Source organism: Notolepis coatsorum (genome assembly GCF_963971535.1).
Source record: "Notolepis coatsorum genome assembly, chromosome: 4".
Lineage (NCBI taxonomy): Eukaryota > Metazoa > Chordata > Actinopteri > Aulopiformes > Paralepididae > Notolepis > Notolepis coatsorum.
This window is the reverse complement of record NC_140168.1, coordinates 156,932,782-156,955,079: the sequence shown is the minus strand read 5'-3', so window position 1 is coordinate 156,955,079 and position 22,298 is coordinate 156,932,782. Positions and strand designations below refer to the sequence as shown.

General features: G+C 42.4%; 1 protein-coding gene across 1 annotated transcript in view; it reads right to left on the bottom strand.

The window, feature by feature from the left end:
• The window catches only part of LOC311226739 (uncharacterized protein), a gene marked incomplete at its 3' end in the record, with an annotated part of 124,836 nt that overhangs the window by 44,230 nt on the left and 58,308 nt on the right, over positions 1 to 22,298 (bottom strand). Inside the window, exon 2 of the mRNA XM_084312149.1 lies at positions 183 to 1,208. Within this exon, the coding sequence (XP_084168275.1) occupies positions 183 to 1,208 (1,026 nt within the window). The remainder of the gene's footprint in view (positions 1 to 182; positions 1,209 to 22,298) is intronic.

The following is a 22,298-nucleotide window of genomic DNA, read 5'->3' as shown; positions in this document are numbered from 1 at the left end:
GTTTTCTCCTGTATGACTTATCATGTGTGTCTTCAGAATTCCTTTCTGACTGAACCCTTTCCCACAAACTGAACAACTAAATGGGTACTCTCCAGTATGAGTTATCATGTGTATCTTTAGATATCCTTGATGACTGAACCCTTTCCCACAAACTGAACAACCAAATGGTTTCTCTCCAGTACGATTTATGCGTCTCTTCAGATCTCCCTTCTTGCTGAAGCCAGAACTCTCATCATCACTGTCATCAGTCTTAGTTCCAGAACGCTCATCATCACTGACATCAGTCTCATTTTCAGAACTTGTATCAATGTCTTCAGTCTCAGTTAGAGAACTTTCTGAAGAAAGGGGCTGGCTATCTCTAGTTGGTTCTAAGTCACCAGCTGGATCTAAGTTACTGGCTGGTTCTGATACTCCACAGTCCTCTCCATCAGGTTCTGTTTTCATATTTTTAGTTGAGGTGCTGGGTAAAGAGTAAGCGTCTCTGTTTCTCTCCCTACGGGTTTGAAGAGGCTGGAAGGGCTGAGCATTTTCTTGACCATCTTCACATTTCACTGGGTGTCCTGTGATCTTGGAGCCAACAGCTTCTTCCAGCCCTTGATGTAGTTCATCTTTAATCTGTAGGAGCTCTGGGTCCAGGGTTTGGCTGAGTTGTGAGGACAAAGTATTCTCTCCACTGTTTTCATATTTAACAGGGTGTACGGTCATCTTGGAGCCATCATCCTCCTCTAGATCTTGAAATAGTTCCTCCTGTTCCTCTTTCATCTGTAGGGACTCTGGGTCCTGTGTTTGGTTGAACCATGAGGACTGAGGTTTCTCTTCATAGTGCCCACATTTCACAGAGACAGGATGGAATGTGGACTTTATGATATCAGCCTCCTCCAGACCTTGAAGCTGCTCTTCCTCCTGACTGGTCCAGAGTTTGTCCTCTCCCTCTTTGATCTGTAGGGGCTCTGTGACCTGGGTTTGGTTAAACCAGAAGGACTGAGGTTTCTCATCATCATGCTCACATTTCACAGCGACAGGATTGAATGTGAACTTTATGATATCAGCCTCCTCCAGACCTTGAAGCTGCTCTCCCTCCTGACTGGTCCAGAGTTCCTCTTTTATCTGTAGGGGCTCCGACTCCTCTTGGCCCAGACTGGGGCTACTCTCCCGCTGCTCAGGGGGAACCTCCTCTTCACAGATAAACACCTGTAAGGCAAGGGAGTCTAGAAAGAAGGGCATACAATAATTAAAATGTAATTTGTTGTTACCGTTGCTTTTTGAAAGTAATAAAGGGACAGGTCACCGTTTCACACTACACTCCCTGTGAAGCCCAAATAAAAAAGACATTAGCAAAAGCTAAAAGTGATGTTGTAATTTTGCAACTGAGGGCCTCACAGGTAACACATTGACCCAATATGTAGAGATGCACAGATGTTTCCTTATCACAGGCATACATGTTGCATCTCTCACCTCAAGAAGGCACCAGAAGAAAGTGTTTTCTGCACCTCGCTCCCTCATTCTGGTCAAGATACACTCATGTCATGTGATGCGTAGTAGAGCCTCAGGCAGTGTTCATAAGATATACCGTACCAGAAACTAACTAGCGAGCAAGTCTTGGTGATCAAGAGAGGCTTTTGAGAACATTTGGGCATCTACGGTCAGAACTACTGCAAATGTAAAATATGATACAATACTGATCAGAATTGTGATAGGTACAACATTGGCTTTTACTGGCTTTTGGAGTTGAATGGGATGAATTGCTGTCTGGATCTGTGCTTTGTATTAACCCTTTAATCGCCAAAGGACGACTTAACACGTCATTCTCCGCCATGCGTAATCTGCCAATGACGTCTTACAGCGTCTTTGAGATCAATATTTCTAAAATCTGTCATGGCAATCATATTTCACCCACGGCGACTTGAGACTTGCTGTTGATCTCCTCTCAACTCTCCAACGGTTCAAGACCGCCATCTGGTGGCCGATCGGCGAATCGGCAAAACCGGAAGTGACACGCCGGTAGTGGAACTCGCCATGCGTTGAGTGCCAATGACGAGTTCGCATCTTTTTCTCGTTTTTGCTTTTATTAGAATATCCATTCATTTTTCATCCATCCAGCCTGACGTTATCATTGGGAATGGGTCTGAGCTTGAAAAGGGCAAATACCGCCGCCTATCATCTCCCGGATGGTAATGCACATCATTGGATTGGATTGGGTGGGCATGTGCATCAGAAAAAAAGTCTGGTCCGGGGTTTTCCCTTCTCTGGCAAGCAGTATCTGTTACCACATTCAGTGGGGAGGCTGGGAGCAGCTTTCGATTATGTGTTTCGGACAATAACGTTGGATGAATAAACGTGATCAATATTTGTAATCGCGATCAGGAATTGGATTAATCTTTTTGCAGAACATCTTATGTGAGGTAAGGACTCTATCTTACCAGTATTGGGTTAATCAGATGTTTTTTTCTCAGCCATCGCAGAGTGTCTGTGTGTGTGTTTATGACATTAGCGCTGACCAGGTCATGGATAATAGATTTTTCAGCCCGCTTCTCTAGCGTGCATAAGTACACATATACTATCGATAATCTAGCGTTTATTTGAAAACGATTCATAAATCAGCGTGTTGTGTATTCCGCTAAAGAACGGTATAAAATGGAAATGTACCAATGAAAAAACAATCAGTTTCGTACATGTTGACTGCAAGCAAGTCATTGATAAGCGAGGGGTGTTTTAGACCCATAGCCATAATTTAAGATATAGTTTAAGCCTTCGCAAATTTCCCTGACCTCCCATTGACTTCAGTGCTGGCACTCTAGCCCATATATGGTCAAAGGGGCGTGGCACTCAAAGTGTTAAAGTGCTAATCTTGACAATCTCCATTTAAATAAATGTCTGTTAAGTCACCATCTATCGCTGAATGAGGTAACACAATGGTGAATGAGCCCATGGGCCACTGATGAAAGCCTTTGCCTATGCAGCATTACCAAGTATTATGAACTGGGTGTCTGTGGCAACATTCCTGGGAAAGATCTTGCTTAAAATATGACAATAAAGTAATAATTGACCACAGGGAAAAAGGTACATAATGTACATTCTGTTATATAACGTGTTATATAAGTTACATATAACGTAATATAATTACGTATTGTATCGAAAATGTACAATGTGTACGTATTACAAACAAGTACATATTACATAATAATAGTATTGCTGTGTGTGTATCAGGGTGGCTGGGGGGGGTTAGTGTAGTAGTGTAGTAGTGAGAGCACTCGTCCGTGACCGCAGTGATTGTTGGTTGGACTCTAGTTTGCGGCATTTGTTTTGGACTTTTGGCGATCAAAACATCACTATATTACCTGTACAAAATGTAAATATACAGTATTACTTCTGGCTATAACATAACATACATTATGTACCCTTTTCCTGTGATCGATTAGGACTTTATTCATGTTTTCTGATGAGACCGTGAAATGGAGATCTTTGAGATCTGTATAATGTCTCACCCCTGATATCTCTAAGGGGGTTAGTTTAGCATGAAAGCGTAAAAAATGGCTATTGGGTAATACACTCAACCATTTATTGGGCCATCTTAATGCTTCAGTGATGTTGAACAATACACTCAACAGCTTATTGGGCCATCTTAATGCTTCAGTGATTGTGTAGCTTTCTATGGGGTGGTGGAGTGCACTTTAGTTCTGTGTGTTGTAAATAAATTAATGTTAAGTGTTGTTTTTTATGCTGTGCATTTATGTGAATGTTGATTAGTGGTAGTTGAGCTATGATTATAATTATGTTTTCATTTCGGATGTATGGAGGCTAGGGATAGGTACCTTTCACATTTGAACCGATACGGTACCGGTACCTGTGAATCGATACCCGTACCCAACGGTACCTTTTTTCGGTACTTTAGTCTCAAAAAAAATTATCAGTTTAGCAGTCGTGAAAAAAATAATCCAAACTTCAAATAACTACAATTTCGACCGTTTTCGGCTTGCCATTGCTCCGACTGCTTTGTTGTTGAATCAAGTCAAATCCTAGGTAAGCATATATTGTGCGTGTGAACGTTGACACAAAAAAAAAAGAAAAAAAAAAGAAAAAAAATTAAAGAAAAAGTTAAGATTTTTTTTTGTTATCTCACTTGAATCGATACTCGGTAGTACCGACGTGTTTCGGTTCGGTACCTCAAAAGTACCGAATTTGTTACCCATCCCTAATGGAGGCGCTTTATGCTGTGCGTTTTTGTGAATGGAGATGTATTTATAATTCACGTGTGATCCGGGGTCTTGGCGAGGAGTGGGCTGTAATTGGTCGAGATACGTCACGTGGTGTCAGTGAAAGTTGTAAACAGGAAGTTGCAGGGAATTTGACAGCCAGAGAAGGGATACGAGGGGGAACTGGTGAGTGGATGTGAGAATAAGCGATTTGTTTTCAGAATGATAGTAGTATTGTGGTGGTTATTGACTGAAAGTGTGTTTTGTTTCAAGGTTTGTAACCTGTTGGAGAAAGAATTAAAAGCTTTTGACAACTGAGTGGCATCCTGTCCATCCCTTCACCCCAGCTGCGGGCGCAAAGCAGCAGTTACAAACCACCGCCGGCGGCAGAAGAGTGGCTGAACGCGCCGTCAGATAAGGACAAAATAACCGAGGGATGTGAGGTACTCCTGTGTTGTTGTAAATGAAATAACTCGCGCATCAGGCCATACGGGTCAGCGAGCAGGAAATATCACTTGCTAACACGAGCAGCTAACACAGCTAAGGATGCTAACGCAGCTGAATGAGTGAATGAATGAAGACTTTGTTTGACAGATTGCAGAGTGCTAACTTCAAATGCAATCATGAGTAATGCCAAGCTACTTTCACTTGTTTCAAATGCTAACGTGAGCAGCTAACACAGCTAAGGAAGCTAACGCAGCTAACTTCAAATGCTATCATGAGTAATGCCAAGCTACTGCTAGCTATCAAATAGCATACCAAAGCTAACGTGGACAAGCATGAAGGCAGCTAAGGATAAAAGCTATAGCTCGTTTACTAGCCCTGTGATGGTGCCAATTATATTATTTAGGTATATGATGATTTAGTAGACCCCTAATTTCAAGACCTTTAGCTTAGCTTGAGTGTACCCGGGTGGCAAGCCGGCAGGAGAAGGTGAGACCTACTCCACTTTGTTTATTTGTATTGTTTTCCATTTTTGGGCGGTATCCCCGGGGGGACCCCTGGTGAGCCTGGTAACGCCGCCGAAGACTAGTCAGGCTAAGATAGTCAGGGAAGAAGCTTCTGAGCTAGTTTAGGCAGCTAGAGAGGGCGGAAGACACAAGATAGAAAATGAGTTACGGGTACGCTCAATTGGCATCCAAGGTCAAATAAAATGGATCAATTAAAGAAAGAGGGGGAGCACCCGTAGCTCACCACATATCTCGGCGCTATTTCTGCGTCAGGGAAAACCGTGCTAGTCATGGATCTGGGGGACACGAGTTCGATTCCCGGACCCGCCGTCATTTCTCAGAATGTCTTCCCCTGCTCTACATCCCATTTCAACCTGTTTCTGTCGGTCATGCTTGACCAGAAAAGCGATAAACGCTAGAAAATAAAGTTTAAAAAAAAAAAAAAAAAAAGAGAGGGCCAAAGTGAAGGCAGCTTTCACAAGAAGGGCCAACAGCATTTTACGAATGGCGCCAACTATGCTGCGAGAAGAATTGAGAGGTGAGTGGAAATCCCTTTCTGAGGACGCAGAAAGGCTTCATGCAGCTAATTATGTTTGTGAGGCCTGTCTGATAGATGAAGCAGGTGACATGGAGGCTGTGGATGGGAAAGCCAAAGCAGACTTGGAGCGGGTAACCATAGAGTGTGATACAACATTAAAAGAAGTGAAGCAGGCAATCCATTCCAACCTTTGGTCAAGATATGCAGAGACTGAGCTAAAAGCAGCCATTGGACGGGCAGAAAGAAGCTATGAAGGTGCGGAGGAAGTTAACCTGGAAATAATCACCTACGGCAATGGTAAGGAACAAGTCACACTCTTGGAATCTCTCATCACCAAGGCAGAAAGTCTGCTAGCTCTCTGGGAAGGGTGGATCCCTGAAGGCGCTGCGTGCAAGCTTAGTAAGAAGCTGCAGGTGCTGGAAGACAAGAGAATTAAGCTCTGGCGAAGGTGGGTAGTTGAATTCGGCAGGGTCCAGAAAGAGCAGGCTGATAAGAGCCATTGAAATCAGGCTAAAGGCCGCCTCTGACATCGCAGAAGCTGAAAAAGGAGCCGCTGAGGCTGAAAGAAGAGCCGCAGAGACCAGGCTAAAGGCAGCCGAAGTTAGCGCTGGGTCTGAGGAGAGGGCCGCAGAGGCCAGAGAAAAGGCAGCTGGGATCCAGTTGGGAATGGCAGAGGCCGCAGCAGAAGAGCGTGCCGAGCTAGCCAAGGCGCAGCGGAAAGCATGGGAGGAAGCACAGAGTGCTAGCATGGCAAGCCTGGAAGCAGGAGGCTCACAAGCAGCAGCCGTACCGAGAGTTCGCCTTCATCCAATAAAGCTACCAAAGTTCAACGGTTGCATGAGAGACCTTCACAGTTGGCGAAGAGACTGGGAAAACCTCCAGCGACAGGGTGATCCATCTGGGTCAGCCGAAGTGAAAAAATTCCAGCTCCTAGACAGTGTGGAGGGGAGAGTCATCAGTGGCGTTAGGCTCTCAAGCTACGACACTGCTCATGATATGTTTAGGGTCCTTGAAAACCGGTTCGGGAATAAGACCACCATCGATATTCAAATAATTGAAGAGTTGGAGAAGTTGCCGGTGGCAAAAGGTAACCAGCCGAGGAAAACAATAGAGCTCATCCAAGCTTCCATGATTCGATACTCGGTAGTACCGACGTGTTTCGGTTCGGTGCCTCAAAAGTACCGAATTCGGTACCCATCCCTAGCATTGATGCTATAAAGAATACACTTGTTATTAAATCTATTGAAAGCAAGCTGCCTGAATGTGAGCTGAGGAGCTGGCTCACCTTTAAAGATGCACCTGTGAACAATGTCACCCCTGAAGGCCACTTTGACACTCTCCTAAAAAATGAAGAAGTAGTCCTTGAGGCATTGGTGCAGCTAAGACCCTCAGAAGTATTTGAGAAGCCAAGCAAGCCAGAGTGGAAGACGTTCACACGAGCCACAGGAATGGATGCGACTGGAGAAGAATGCAGCATGTGTGGAGATGAGGAACACAGAGGCAAGATTTTCTTCTGCAGAAGGTTCAAAGTGCTCAGTCTGGCTGAGAAGAGAGACATCGTCGAAAGGAATGAAGCCTGCCAGAGATGTTTGACATCCCATCAGAGGGATGGAGAATGCAGCGACAGGTTCTTTTGCAGGAAGAAGTGCTGCCAAAAGGGAGAGACCTCCGACCACCACTACCTCATGTGCTCTGCGGAAGGAGGGCAAAGAGGAGAGGAGAATGGGAAAGCAGAGGGTGGAAACAAGTGGCGTAAACACGGGAACACTCTCAGACGAGCAACAGAAGGCGCTTGCTAACGTCTCCCCCGAAGCAGCAGACCAGATTTTAAGGGCATTCACCAACCAAGCAGCGGTGTCCATGAGTGCAAGCGGTAAGGGTGGTAGTCTCCGTGAAAAAAATGGCCTGAGGGAGCATCCTGTGCTTATGATGATCATGGAGGTCATAACAAACGGAGGGCAAACTATTGGGACCCTAGTAGACCTCGCGTCCGACACCAACTACATAACCCACCAAGCTGCCAAAAGACTCAGACTGAGAGGGGAGAAGATAACGTTGGTTGTGCATGGAGTTGGTGGAATGAAAGTGAGAGTCAAGACAGAAAGGTACCTGCTCAAGGTCAGGATGCATATTTCAGAGGACACATGGAGTCCCCACCAGATAGTCTGTTATGGACTGGATGAAATCGCCCGAGCAGGCAGAGTTGTCAGCCCGAAGCAGCTTCAAAAATTCTTCCCAGAGGTCAAGACAGAGGAGCTGGTCCGGCCAGCGAAGATCGAGCTCTTGATCAGCCACCGGGAGGGTCGGCTTGCTGCACAGCGGATGAAGAGAGTGGGAGACCTGGTGCTGTGGGACGGCCCGCTAGGGAAGACTGTGGGGGGAACGCACCCTGATCTGTTTTGAGGAGATGGAGATGTCAACCCACAACTCTAAGACTAATTTCGCACACTCTATGAGAGCAAAAGCGATCAAGGTGGAGGAGATCTCCTGCGAGCTGGTAAACACCAGAAAAGGGGCTCAGGGCCTGGAGCAAGAAAATGAGGAAGATATCAAAGATTTCGCTATCACTCAAGTCAAATTTGAGCAAAACAGGCCAGCTGGGTGCAGAGCCCAGCTGGCCATAAAGGAAACGGCGAGGCTGCCCAAGTTCTCTCACATGGATGAGGAGAGGAGGGTCCTTGATGAGGGCAGCTATGTGGACGATGTCCTCACGTCACACAATGTCCCAGGGAAACTGGACAAGGTCACAAGAGGAGTGGAAGAGATCCTCACCACTGGAGGCTTCTCTCTCAAGCCATGGGATCAGTCCAGTCAAAGTGGGAGGCGTGAAAGAAGTCAGCCCAAGCAATCTGGTGAGGCTCAGAGTCTGGCGCTCGAAACCCACAGCAGTTCTTATTCGAGCCCAGCTGAAAAAGACGTCAAGTTCGTCTGAGAAGTCTCTGAGCAAGGCTAACAAGGCGCCCGGGCTCTCTGAGAAAGGAGGGAAAGAACCCTCTAACGAGTCCGGAAGGGAAGAAAGGCTCTGGAGCGCAGCCATCATCGATCTTACTAAACCTGAGAAGTTCAGCAGCTTGGCCAAACTCTGTGGGGGGGATCAGCTGGGTCCGCCGAGCGGTGAGCAAGTGGCTAATCCGAGGTGGAGCCATAGAGAGAGCAGAGTGGGAGGCCAAGCACTTGAAGCAAGCAAAGAGTGTGCTGATAAAGATTTGTCAATTTTGTCGCTAACCATGGCTGAGAAATTAGTTGCATTAGAGGAAGAAAAGGCATACGATGATTAAATACTATGATGAAACGGTCACAAGAAAGTCATCAGTCTGAGTTTAATTCTTTAAAAAGTGAATTAGATAAAGTATCAGCACAGTTGCAAATGACGGAGTACAGTCTTAAGGAGAGAGAGAAGATCCACCATGATGAGTGTGTGAAGGGGTCCCTGTCCTGAAGGAGAAAGTGGAGCATCTCCACGTACAGTTCCATAAGGAGTCAGATAAAGTGAGAGAGGCAGTTAACAAACATCATTGTCTACACAATGAATTGCAAGCCAAAGATGAGCAAATCAACTGCATCAACGTTCAAATAAGTCAACGAAAGGAATTACTTGCTGGACTCAGTCAACAGCTGAAGGAGAATTATGCAGCCATTGCCCATGTCATGGAATCTGCCTCAATTGAAAGGCTGAAACATGCTGAAGAGAACAATGGTCTAATAGCACAGTTTGGAAGCATGGAATATGAGCACAGAAGCTCTCTGAAACAGCTGGAAACTATTCACTTGACTTCAGAAATTGGTGAGCTGATGGACAATGGCCATCTAAAAGCAAAAAATACAATGGAGAATAAACTTCAAGCTGCTCTCGTAAGAAAGGATCTGTTGAAAAAGATTGAAGATCATGAAAACCAACAGCCTGTTAGCAATGGCACTGAGATTTCAGTTTTACAGTATAAATGGAAGACATTACATCTCAAACTCAAGCTGTAACAGAATGTGACATTTTTGACCTTGAAGGGGCATTTCTTCATCTTCAAAAAGAGGGTCTGTCCTCGATGCATGGGAGCTTGGGGCCGCCTTCCGATAACTTTGTTTGGCAGCTAAAAAGGGAGTAGCATTCCCTGAGTCAACTCTGAACAGGCTTATGTCCACCACCAAGGGAGAGTGTTTATCTGTTTGTGGTCTCCTTGGGTCTAAGGACCAGGATACCAAGTGGGAGGTGTGTAGCTTTCTATGGGGTGGTGGCGTTTAGGTGCACTTTAGTTCTGTGTGTTGTAAATAAATTAATGTTAACACTTTGGTCGCCAGGCTTATATTCTTAATATACCATCCTCCGCCAGCTCTATTTGTCTATGGGGATGTTTACCTTCTTTGCAGGGCTATAACTTTTTAAATTGTATTGCTAAATTGACATTACTATGGCCCATTCAACGTCAAGTATCTATTGTTCAGGGTGTAGCAACGTTATACTTTTTCATACTAAAATACGGTCTAAGGCAGGGCTATTCAACTAAATTGTTCAGGGGGCCACATTGTCAGAAACCCAAGGGGCCAGGGGCCGGACTGCCACGGCGCCTCCCTGTGCTATGAATATATATGTACACTTGACACAACACGCAACCACATTTTCACAACTTTTATTTAAAGGGGAACTATTTTACTATTTCTTTCACTATTTGGGCACTTTTACACAATTCCTGTGGGTTTATGGAACACCTCTGTAATTTTTTTTTTTTTTAATTCATTGTTTTGTATTTCTAATCAAGTACTCAAAAACAAAAAAAAACATTTTTCTACCTCAAGATCTTAAGCCGTTTTGAGCCTGGGCTCCAACCACAGTGGGAACTGTGTGGAAACTCAGCTGATTATCATGCAGCGGTGTCTCTCTGACATCACAAATCAGCACATTTTCAGATGACTCAGTTCAGTGAGGGTGAATATTGTGAGAGAATTGGAAGAATGCGCCAATATGAGAATTAGAGACATAGATCATATTAATATAAGTCCACATAGCTAGGAAACAATGCTAAACACTGAAAAAGGCAATTTATAAGATAGTTCCCCTTTAACTACATTGCAAAAGTAGTATACTTTTCAAAAAAAGTGCTTCATTTATGTGCCACATCTGCAACATCTCCTGCAAAAAGTGCTTCATTTATGACTGTGCAACAACTGCAACATCTCCTCTTCAACATTTCAATATAAAAATAAAATAAAAAACAAACAAGTGCATGATGTGCATCTGAACATTCTAACATCAACACTTGAACAAAAAAACACATTTATAGTGCAGCTGAGCTTATGAAAAAGTGCAAATCACAGCATCTTATTAGCACTTATTGTCGACTCTTAACTCTCAAACATCAGGGGGGTGGGGGGCAGACATGCCTAGCCTACATACACACATCTAATGAGAGCGATTGCACTTCTTTGACTGGGCAATGGCAGAGAAAGAGGGTTCATAGGAAGTGAGGGCTACCCGCAAACAGTGATGCAAATGCTCATTTGTCAAGGAGGCATGGTTGCTTGTTTTAATGGCATTCATGTGAGAGAAACTGGATTCACAGGTGTATGTTGAGCCAAACATTGTTAACACAGATATTGCCAGCGTTTTTATTTTGGGGAATGTCTTGATCCAAAATGTTGTGGTGGATTCATTCTCAAGTGCCTGCTTCAGAGCAGATGATGCTTGCATGTCAATTATTTCAAGTTGCAGGAGACCTTCATCAATGTGAAGTGATGCAAGGAACTCTTGTCCTTTTGTGGAAATAGCAGCTACATTGGCAAATGGGTTGCTCACAAAATGCATCAATTCTCTGGACATGTCAAATTCATCAAATCGACTTGCAAAGTTTTCCCTCAATTTATCAATGAAATCTGTCATTAATTAAGTGACTTTTGGCTCAATTGTGCGTTTTAACGTTGACATGAAAAGAAAAAAGTAAAAAAAAAAAAAAAAAAAAAATTTTTTTTTTTTTTTTATTATCATGTAATCTTTGGCGGGCCGGTCAGAATCATCCCGCGGGCCGGATCTGGCCCGCGGGCCGCCAGTTGAATAGCCCTGGTCTAAAGTATAAGTATGTTTTTATCGTTTTTTGCAGTTTTCTCCAGAACGTGATTTATAGCCCCAAATGCATTATATTGATGATCAAATACAGTTTGATCGGAATCTGCGCGGGATAAAAAATGTCAAATGGACGTGCTTCTAGAAGTTACTACTGATCATCTGATGTTGATCGGATGGGGGGGGGGGGTCGTTTATAATTCCGTGGCCAACGTTAGATGATTCATCTAGTGTGGGTGATATGATCATTAGAGCAGTTAGTATCGAACACGTTAAAAAAATAACGCTGAATCTTACCATAGCGTCCTCATAGCGTTGGGCGATGAGCGTGGAACAGAAATATTCCTATTATGGGATGTAAAAATATGCGATCCATTTCCAGGTTGTATAATAGTATATACGTCCAAATCATGTTGTATATCGAGTTATTGGTAACGGATTGCTATCCGTTGTGTCTAGCTAGAGTCCTGGGACTATTACCGAGTGATCGGACCGAATTGAAATGAGCACCAGCTTCCATTTCCTGTTTCCGCTCTGGGCGATCCGCCGATCGGCCACCAGATGGCGCTCTTGAACCGTTGGAGAGTTGAGAGGGGATCAACAGTAGATCTCAAGTCTCCGGGGGAGAAATATGATTTCGATCACAGATTTTTTAAATATTGATATCAAAGACGTGGTACGGCGTCTTTGGCAGAATGAGCATGGCGGGGAAAGACGTGCTACAGCGTTTTTGGCGACCATAGTGTTAAGTGTTGTTTTTTATGCTGTGCGTTTATGTGAATGTTGATTAGTGGTAGTTGAGCTATGATTATAATTATGTTTTCATTTTGGATGTATGGAGGCGCTTTATGCTGTGTGTTTTTGTGAATGGAGATGTATTTATAATTCACGTGTGATCCGGGGTCTTAGCGAGGAGTGGGCTGTAATTGGTCGAGATACGTCACGTGGTGTCAGTGAAAGTTGTAAACAGGAAGTTGCGGGGAATTCGACAGCCAGAGAAGGGATACGAGGGGGAAGTGGATGTGAGAATAAGCGATTTGTTTTCAGAATGATAGTAGTATTGTGGTGGTTATTGACTGAATGTGTTTTGTTTCAAGGTTTGTAACCTGTTGGAGAAAGAATTAAAAGCTTTTGACAACTGAGTGGCATCCTGTCAATCCCTTCACCCCACTAGCTGCGGGCGCAAAGCAGCACAGTGATGTTGAACAATACATTCAACAGTTTATTGGGCCATCTTAATTCTTCAGTGATGTTGAAATGGGAACAATCACCAACATCTCCAACAACTTGTAGTGGTTGGTGTGTCGGTCGTTTAACATTAGATGCTTTGCTAAATGTGTTGTGAGAACCTGTTACCTTACACTGTTCTGTAGCATCACATCACTGAACACAGAGAGGAAACTGGTATCTATCTCCTCGTCTGACTCTGGAGAAGACGGTAAGCGCATTTCCCATAATATCGGTGTGTTCCTTTAAGAACCAGCTTTAGACCATACAATGAGGCCTGCAGTTGTAGAAAGGCAGTCTGGAGCTCACTAACTGTCTGACTCAGAGAAGAGGCAACTGAGTAGACTATTGTATCATCTGCATAAAGATGCACTTAGTTAAGCCATAAGCATGTCCTTCCCAATGTTATTTATAAAACTAGAAAATAAGAAGTGGCTAACATTTTACCTTGGGGAACTCCCTTAGTGATCTCCATGAAGCTTCATTTGTGACTATCTGTACATATACACTGGGCTCTATCTGCAGTATTTCCTGAACCAATCTATAGGCTGGTCACACATACTGACATCACTGAGTCTGCCCAACAGCGTTCATGATCCACAGAGTCAAGTGTCTTGGCCTTAACATAACATAGCTGCTGTTATGTTATTGGAATTAGTCTGGAGGCTCTGATAAAAAAAATATAAGCAATACGTTCATCAATCAAAATCAGCTGCAACTTTAAAAGACAAGGATCCAGGTTGCTGAAGCTATAGCTTTCAAAGGTTTACAGACCTCCACACTAGAAACTGGTCTACAAAAAGGGGTCCCTATAGGAAAGTCAGTACAGGATTAGAGCTCTGAGACCCTGCTATATATGTTTAAAAAACAAACCCAGATGATATAAAATGCTCATTAACACTTTGGGTGCCGGGAAACGCTTAAACACGTCATTCCCGGCCATGCTCAAGTTGCCGAAGACGCTTTACAGCGTCTTTAATATCAATATTTCAAAAATCTGGGATCGGATTCATATGTCCCCTCCGCTGGCCTGAGATCCACCAGGAGGACCCACTGAGCTCTCTGGCGGTTCAGGAGCGCCATCTGGTGGCCGATCGGCGCAATCGCTTAACAGGAAGTGCCGTAGAGGTTGTGCTGGACGGCCGTATTACTTCCGGGCACTCGCTAATAGGTCCCGGGACTCGATCTCGACACACTACATAGCGATCGATTGCCAATAACTCGATAAACATGATTTGGACGTATATACCATTATACAAGCTGGAGATGGACCGGGTAAATCTACATCCCATAATGATAAAATTTCTACTCTACGATGATCGCCCAACGGCGCGCGGAGACTGGGGTGAGTTTTAGCGTGTAAAGTTACCGTCTTCGATACTAACTGCTATTATCAACATTTGACCCACATTAGATGATTGGTATAACGCTGCCCACGGAATTATAAACGCCCCCTAGCCCATCCGGTCAACATCAGATGACGTGTAGTAACTTCTAGAAGTACGTCTAGTTGGAATTTTTTATATCGCGCTGATTGCCATAAAACTGTATTGCATCATCAATATAATGTATTTGGGGCTATAGATCACGTTCTGGAGAAAGCTGCAGAAAGAGATGAAAACATACTTATACATTAGACCATACTTTACTATGAATATGTGAATGAAAAAGTTTAACGTTGGTACACAATGAACAATACATATAGGACTTTGAATGGGCCCTAATAATGGCAATGTAGCAATAGAATTTAAAAAGTTATAGCCCTGCAAAGAAGGGGACTTTCTCTATAGACAAATAGAGCCGGCAACCTACGGTTGATAATGAATTTAACCCATGGCAGCCAAAGTGTTAAAGTGCCCAACAATATTATTCATGCTCTTAATTTCAGTCAATAAGATGTGTGCAGGGAGGCCTGGAGTGGACCATGATTTGACCTGTTTCCAAACATTGTTGAGATTTTCCAAAATAGATTTTCTTTTTAACCCTTTTCTCGCCAATGACGTGTTACCACGTCATTCCTCACCATGCGTAATCTGCCAATGACGTTTTACAGCGTCTTTGAGATCAATATTTCAAATTTCTGTCATGGTATTCATATTTCACCCACGGATCCTTGACTGGTGCTGTAGATCTCCGCTCAACTCTCCAACGCTTCAATACCGCCACCTGGTGGCCGATCGGCGAGTTGCAACCGGATGTCGATAATTGTGACGCCGGTGTGTCTCCCTATTCTGTCCGGCCACACGCTATCGCTCGCGGGACTCCATCTTGACACACTGGATAGCGATCCGTTGCCATAACTCAATAAACAACATTATTTGGACGTATATAGTATTATACAACGCTACGAGGTGACTGGGGTGAGTTTCAGTCTGTTTGTTTACCATTTTCGATACAAACTGCTCTGATCTATATATCACCCATACTACATGAATGATTTAACGTCGGCCACGGAACGAACCCCCCCCCCCCCCCCCCTCCGGTCAACCGCGCATGATGAGTCATAACGTCTGGGACCTTGTACAGTTGACATTTTTTATCTGGCGTCAATCGGTATCAAATTGCATTTGATGATCCAATATATGCATTTATGGCTATAACTCACGTTCTATGAAATACTCCAGAAAACAATAAAAACATATTATACTCTAGACCATAGGTGTCAAACTCACGGCCCGCGGGCCAAATCCGGCCCGCCACGTCATTTGATGTGGCCCCCCAAGAGCGCAGGCAAAAAAAATATATATATATATATTGGGTTAAAATAATTGTGGGTTAATGCGTTAATAAAGCTTTAACTTTGACAGCCTTAGTTATTACACATTCTTACACATACATGTATGTTGAACATCTGAGGTAACAAAGGAAAAAAGCCAAAAGCACTTACTCCTCAGACATTCTTTGACAATTTTACAGCCCAAAATACAAAAAAGATCCAGGCGGAATAGGTAACAAAGGGTTGAAGAAATATTGTCTGAACTAGGGATGCACCAATATGAAAATTGGCCGCCGATACCGATACCGATTGTTCAACTAACACTATCGGCCGATACCGATACCGATATTTGTATATAAGTATTTGTAAAATCTTTATTATTTTTTATTATTATTATTTTTTTTTTAATGAAACTACTGTATATTTGTATGTGTATGTTTGTATTTGTAGGCCTCTTTACTTACTTAAAAAAAGGAAACATCAAGAAATATGTTTATGGTATCACTATCTCTCTCCCAGTATCGTCTTGCGGCCTGCAGAGGGATACTATTTTCTCAACCAGAGCTTTCAACCAATGCAATGGAACCATTCTTGCGGCCTGCAGCAGGATACTATTCTCTCAACCAGAGCTTTCAACCAATGCAATGGAACCATTTTGATTGACAGTCGATTCGGCCAATTACGCCACACCGGTGACCGCTAGCACCCACCTCCTGCTGTCCTTACCACCAATCGGCAAGCGTTTATAAATTTTTCTACTTCCGGGCATTCTGTTTGCGAGAGCAGAACACACTTAGTTAGCTGCCCGGCCCGCCGACCGGCGCTCCACGCATGACCAAATGAGACATAATGATTTTACTGCAACAAATGTTATAATAAAACAAAGCCTTTCTATACATTTGTCTGGTTGAAAACTTTATTAACAGATTGCAGAATGTGTAGTTGGGTACGGAATGAGCAACGGAATGGAACCGAGCTATGAACGTACTAACGGAGTAATGCCTTGTTTACTGCTATCTTCGGGTAAATAATATGCTTGTTATTGAACGTGTAACACTTCATTTTAACAGCAGATACTTTCTTAAATGCCATCTTCCCGAGAGAGGGTGTTGACGGGGAGTTGTGTTATTAATAGCATTGAACAGCTAACCGAAAGCTAGCGTTAACTATTGTTAAAGGTTTAGCCATAACGTTACCTTGGCTAAAGTTGCGGCTATTCATAATGCAGCAATAATGACTGCAGACCTGCAAGCAAAGTACAGCAAGTTGACAAAGGAGTATTCCAACGCAAATCACATTTTCACCAGTAACGTTAGTCTTGCATCTAATAGCTAATAACGTAGCTACGTTAGCCGCCGACCGGCGCTCCACGCATGACCAAATGAGACATAATGATTTTACTGCAACAAATGTTATAATAAAACAAAGCCTTTCTATACATTTGTCTGGTTGAAAACTTTATTAACAGATTGCAGAATGTGTAGTTGGGTACGGAATGAGCAACGGAATGGAACCGAGCTAATGAACGGACTCGGAGTAATGCCTTGCTGCTATGGGTAATAATAATATGCTGATGTTATTGTCCGTGTAACACTAACTATATAACGCTAATGCCACAAAACGAATGCCTTGTTAATCATAAGTAGTTACTTTGATGCAGTAGATTGTGTGTGTGTGTGGGTAGATCGCGCGAGTGAACTTTTTTTTTTTGCCTTTTGACGCTACACAAATTGATGGGTATTTATCGGCGACTGCTATCGGCACATTTGAGCTTATCGGCCGATAGGCCGATAGCAGTCAACAAGGCACTTATCGGCCGATACCGATACCCGACCGATATATCGGTGCACCCCTAGTCTGAACTGTCAGATGCAAACTGGCTGTGTGACATAACCGAGCATCTCGCTCAATTGAATAAGAAGCTGTAGGGACGCAAACAAGTCCCACCCAAAACTTGACCAATATACTTGTGAACTGAGACAACCCTTATTTTGTTATTTTTTAGTACAGTTACAGTTGTGTGTTCATGCAGACGCATAATAGCAATTTCATTACGAATTGAAAATGGGGGACCCTGATGTAAACAAGTCGAAAGTCTTTCTCTGGTCTGCATCCCCTTAACAATTGTGTGTATTGAGCTGTACTGTACTGTACCCATTCTGCAATCTGTTAATTAAAGTTAATTAAACTATCTTCCATTAGTTGGATGTATGGCCTCTGCAAGGTTGTGTGCAGCCATTTGTTTTTGTAACATCTGCTACATCTGTCCCACATGTTCTTTGCAGCTCACAGTTGTTAGTTCTGCCCCTCTTGACTGTGACAAAAAGGTTTTGAACAAACTTAATGTCATAGCTTGTATTTGATGATATTCTTCTTTGTTATTTACTTGAATGGTTTGATCATTGATTGGTGGAGTAATATGGGGTTCTGATCAACTAAAATTATTTGTTAAAATAACATAAGCTAACATATATTTTTACATTTATGCAAATGAATATGCAATATGTATAACTTGAATAAGTAATAAATACACCATGTTTAACAATATGTAAATGTGTAGCTACATTTATTTTACATTACATTAACATTTATACGGTCTTTGGCCCTTTGAGGTCAACCATAATGCTGATGTGGCCCTCTGTGAAAATGAGTTTGACACCCCTGCTCTAGACCGTATTTTTGTATGAATGTGTGAATGAAAAAGTAAAATGTTCCTACATCCTGAACGATAGCTAATCGATGTTGAATGGGCCATAGTAATGTCAATTTAGCAATACAATTTAAAAAGTTATAGCCCTGCAAAGTAGGTGAACATCTCCATAGACACATAGAGCTGGCAGACTGGCTACAAGGATGGATATAAGCGTGGCAGAGAAAGGGTTAATAATATTCTGATAATATTCTGACTTAATACTCTGAATATCCTAGTAGTGCCAGGGCTCCAGACCCTTTACATGGAGCACCACTTACATCGACATGCAACACAACTAGAGGTGCACCAGTCGACTTTTTTCAGTTCCGATACAGATTCCAGAATTTGGATATCTGCCAATATCGATACTGGATTAGTTAACCTTAAATCTGTATAAAAGGTATCATCTAAAAAAGATAAAACCTCTAAACTATATTATCTGCATCTTCGCTTAATGTTTGAGAATAAAGTTTTTAAGATGACATTGTCCTGATTGACGTCATTTTGGGATCTGAAATTAATTTCCGCTGGACAAAGGAACGATACGTTTAAATTATCGGATTTTAGTTCGGCCACGGTTCAGCAAGGTAACGGTTCAGCATGGTTCGGCACGCATGTTGCAAAATGTGATTTAGTTTTGTCTATCATAGAGATGGAGTAAGCTGATGGATTCAACTGTGTGAGAATTGCGAGGCAAATAAAATAAATAAATAAAATCTGAATAATGGTCCGTTACTAGCAGATCCGGGAACAAAAAGTATTTAGCATTAAAACAAACTCTGCATTCAGATAATGACAGGGCAAATCCATAATCAAAGCCTTAATGTTGTTATAGCGAAAGCAACTATGCAGCCCTATGCAGTCGCGGGTAATTTGTAATACGAGTGCACAACGTCCAGCCACAACGTTAATATTTCCTTTCATAGTCACTTCAGTAACAAGGTAATTTCCAAACGTGAACAGACGCAAAGCAGAATTGTCAAAGAATTATCCAACAAGACAAGTAGTGTATAGGCTACACTACTAGGTATACACTATAGGCTACACTACTAGGTATACACTATAGGCTACACTACTATACACTATAGGCTACACTACTAGGTACACTATAGGCTACACTACTAGGTCTACACTATAGGCTATACTACTAGGTCTACATTATAGGCTAAACTCCTAGGTCTACACTACTAAGTCTACACTATAGCAGGGCTCTACGCTAACCTTTTTCCCAAGGAGCACACAAAGAAATTTAGGAGCACACAAAAATATTTAGGAGCACAGTGAAAATATTTCAAGTAACAGAGTTTATTTTTTTTTCAAAAATAAATGTATATTTGTACTGTGCGTGCATGTGCAAACGGGAACGGGACACACATCTGTGCAATAGCACATACCACCAAAGTCACTGGCCCACTGTGTGCGTGTGTGTGTATCTGCATGTGCAAACGGGAATGGGACACAGACATTTTAACTATTAAGTGATGAATGCCTACTGTGGCAAAGTTGTAGCCAACAACTAGGACTAATAAAAAAAAGGCAGTGACATTGAACAAAAAGGAGACACTGGCATTACCACCAGGGCCATCAGTAGAGGGGACTGTAAGGTGCCTTTTCGGTATACTACCTTTGCTAAAACTGTGTTCTCTGTTAAAGGTGGTAACTACTGGAATAGCCTACCAGTTGTGATTAGAGAGTGCCCCACATACTCCATGTTCAAGACCCATCTTAAACTGCATCTTAAGGCAAACCAGAACTGTGATCATTTTTAATCTGATTTAGTTTATGTAACTTGTTTCTTGTTTTTATTGTTGTTTTTAATTGATTGTCACAATACGTATACCCTAAGCAGGCTATTCATTTATTGAAAGAGTTTTGCTGTCTCCTGGTGTAAATTAGCTCTTGCTACAACCCTGCATGTTTACATTTTGTACTTTGTACTTGATGTTCATTAACATGTGCTGTCCCTATCAAATAAACTATCAAATCAAACTACTGCTACAAAAGTAAGTCACTTAACTTTAGCTTTTGCCCCTTTTATGCATACAATGCCTATGTTTTGGCTAGTGTTGCTCTTCTAGAAAAATAATCCTTTCAGGGTTGCCTATTGAAATACTGTACACCTCCAGTACAGAAACATTGTTTATGAGTTTGCGTGTCAGGTAGACCATTGATTGACAGTCGATTCTGCCAATTACGTCACACCGCTTGCACCCACCTCTGCTGTTGATAACGCTAGCCAAGTTAGCGCACACACATACACACACGCACAGTGGGCCAGTGACTTTGGTCAAATGCATCGATCCTAAGGGGAAAATTCAACTGCATCGATTTGAAAATGTTAGAATCGATTATCGCAATTTTAATGTGTACACACAGTGTTGCTATTCTCATGTCCATTACAGCCAACACAACGACATACGCTACTGCATCAACGTTATGATTAACAAAGCACGGCATTCGTTTTGTTGCATTACCGTTATATTACTATTGCTATCGATACATCTAGGTGTTCTCAAATCTATTGCTATTGGTAAGACTAGAATAAGTTACATAAAACTTAATGTTACGGTCTCTGGAAAGTCTCGCATAGCGCAATGGCGGACTTTCCGGAAGTAAACAAGCAAATGAGAGCTTCCGGTTGGTAATTTCCTTTTTTTTTTTTTTTTTTTTTTAAACAGTCACGTCACTCTACTGTGATTGGACCGTTGGCTTGAGTGCAATGTGGGACGTGTAGTTTTTGAACGATTATCAGCGGAGAGAAAAAACCACGACTGAGGCTGTAATCTTCACTCGCACACCGTGCGAGTAATTGATTTTTCCGGTTCGCACACACATATTTCTAGGGGCATATGCGAGAAATATGGTCGCACTGTAGAGCCCTGTATAGGCTATACTACTAGGTCTACATTATAGGCTACACTCCTAGGTCTACACTATATGCTACACTAGTAGGTCTACACTATAGGCTACACTACTAGGTATACACTATAGGCTACACTACTAGGTATACACTATAGGCTACACTACTAGGTCTACACTATATGCTACACTATTAGGTCTACACTATATGCTACACTACTAGGTCTACACTATAGGCTACACTACTAGGTCTACACCAGTGGAGGTTTCTCTATGACAACACGTGAAATACAAATTCACTCATAATTCATAATTATTATTAATTTACATATACCTATATATATTTTTTTTTTTATCTTTTTTTTTTTTATTATAAATGTTTTCCTCTGTAAAAAAAATGCCAGTGGATTTTTTTTTTTCCAAAATGGCCAAAATTGACAGCTCTGAGCAGGCCTGCACTGCAGTATTGCCTGCAGTAATTATTCGTGCAGAATATCTGCACAGGTTGACCCATTGTTAAATAAATAATAAATAATAGCCAATCAAAATAGGCTATTAATGTCATCTAAGCACGGTCTGTGCAGTTAAATCCTTGCCATTGAATGGAGGATTTAATGATCGACAGCCCTTGACATCCAATACACGGAGGTTGAATGATTGGCAGCCTTGCAAATCCAATCAGAGTATGGCTCCTACGTCTGCAGCTCTGTAGCTACACAGCTGTTTCTCCCCTCGCGGGATTGATTGAACATTTTATTAACAGAGCACTGAGAGCAGCCACGTTCGAAACCTCTATATTAGTGTCTAACATTTAGCACTTTAATAGCAACTTATTTTTCGCGGCGGGACATTTACTGAGGACCAGCACAACACACCTGTGGATATTATGATTTAACAAGTCTATATGTCCAGGAGGATGACAACATTATTGCAGGTATAAGCAGGCAGCCTAGCAGTTTCTAGCTTGGATGATAATAACTACTAATGTTATCACGCTAGATTGGATGCTAACTAACGTAATTAAGCTTGTCATGGTTCATGGTGAGCTGTTTGTGTTATAACGAGACAGCAAAT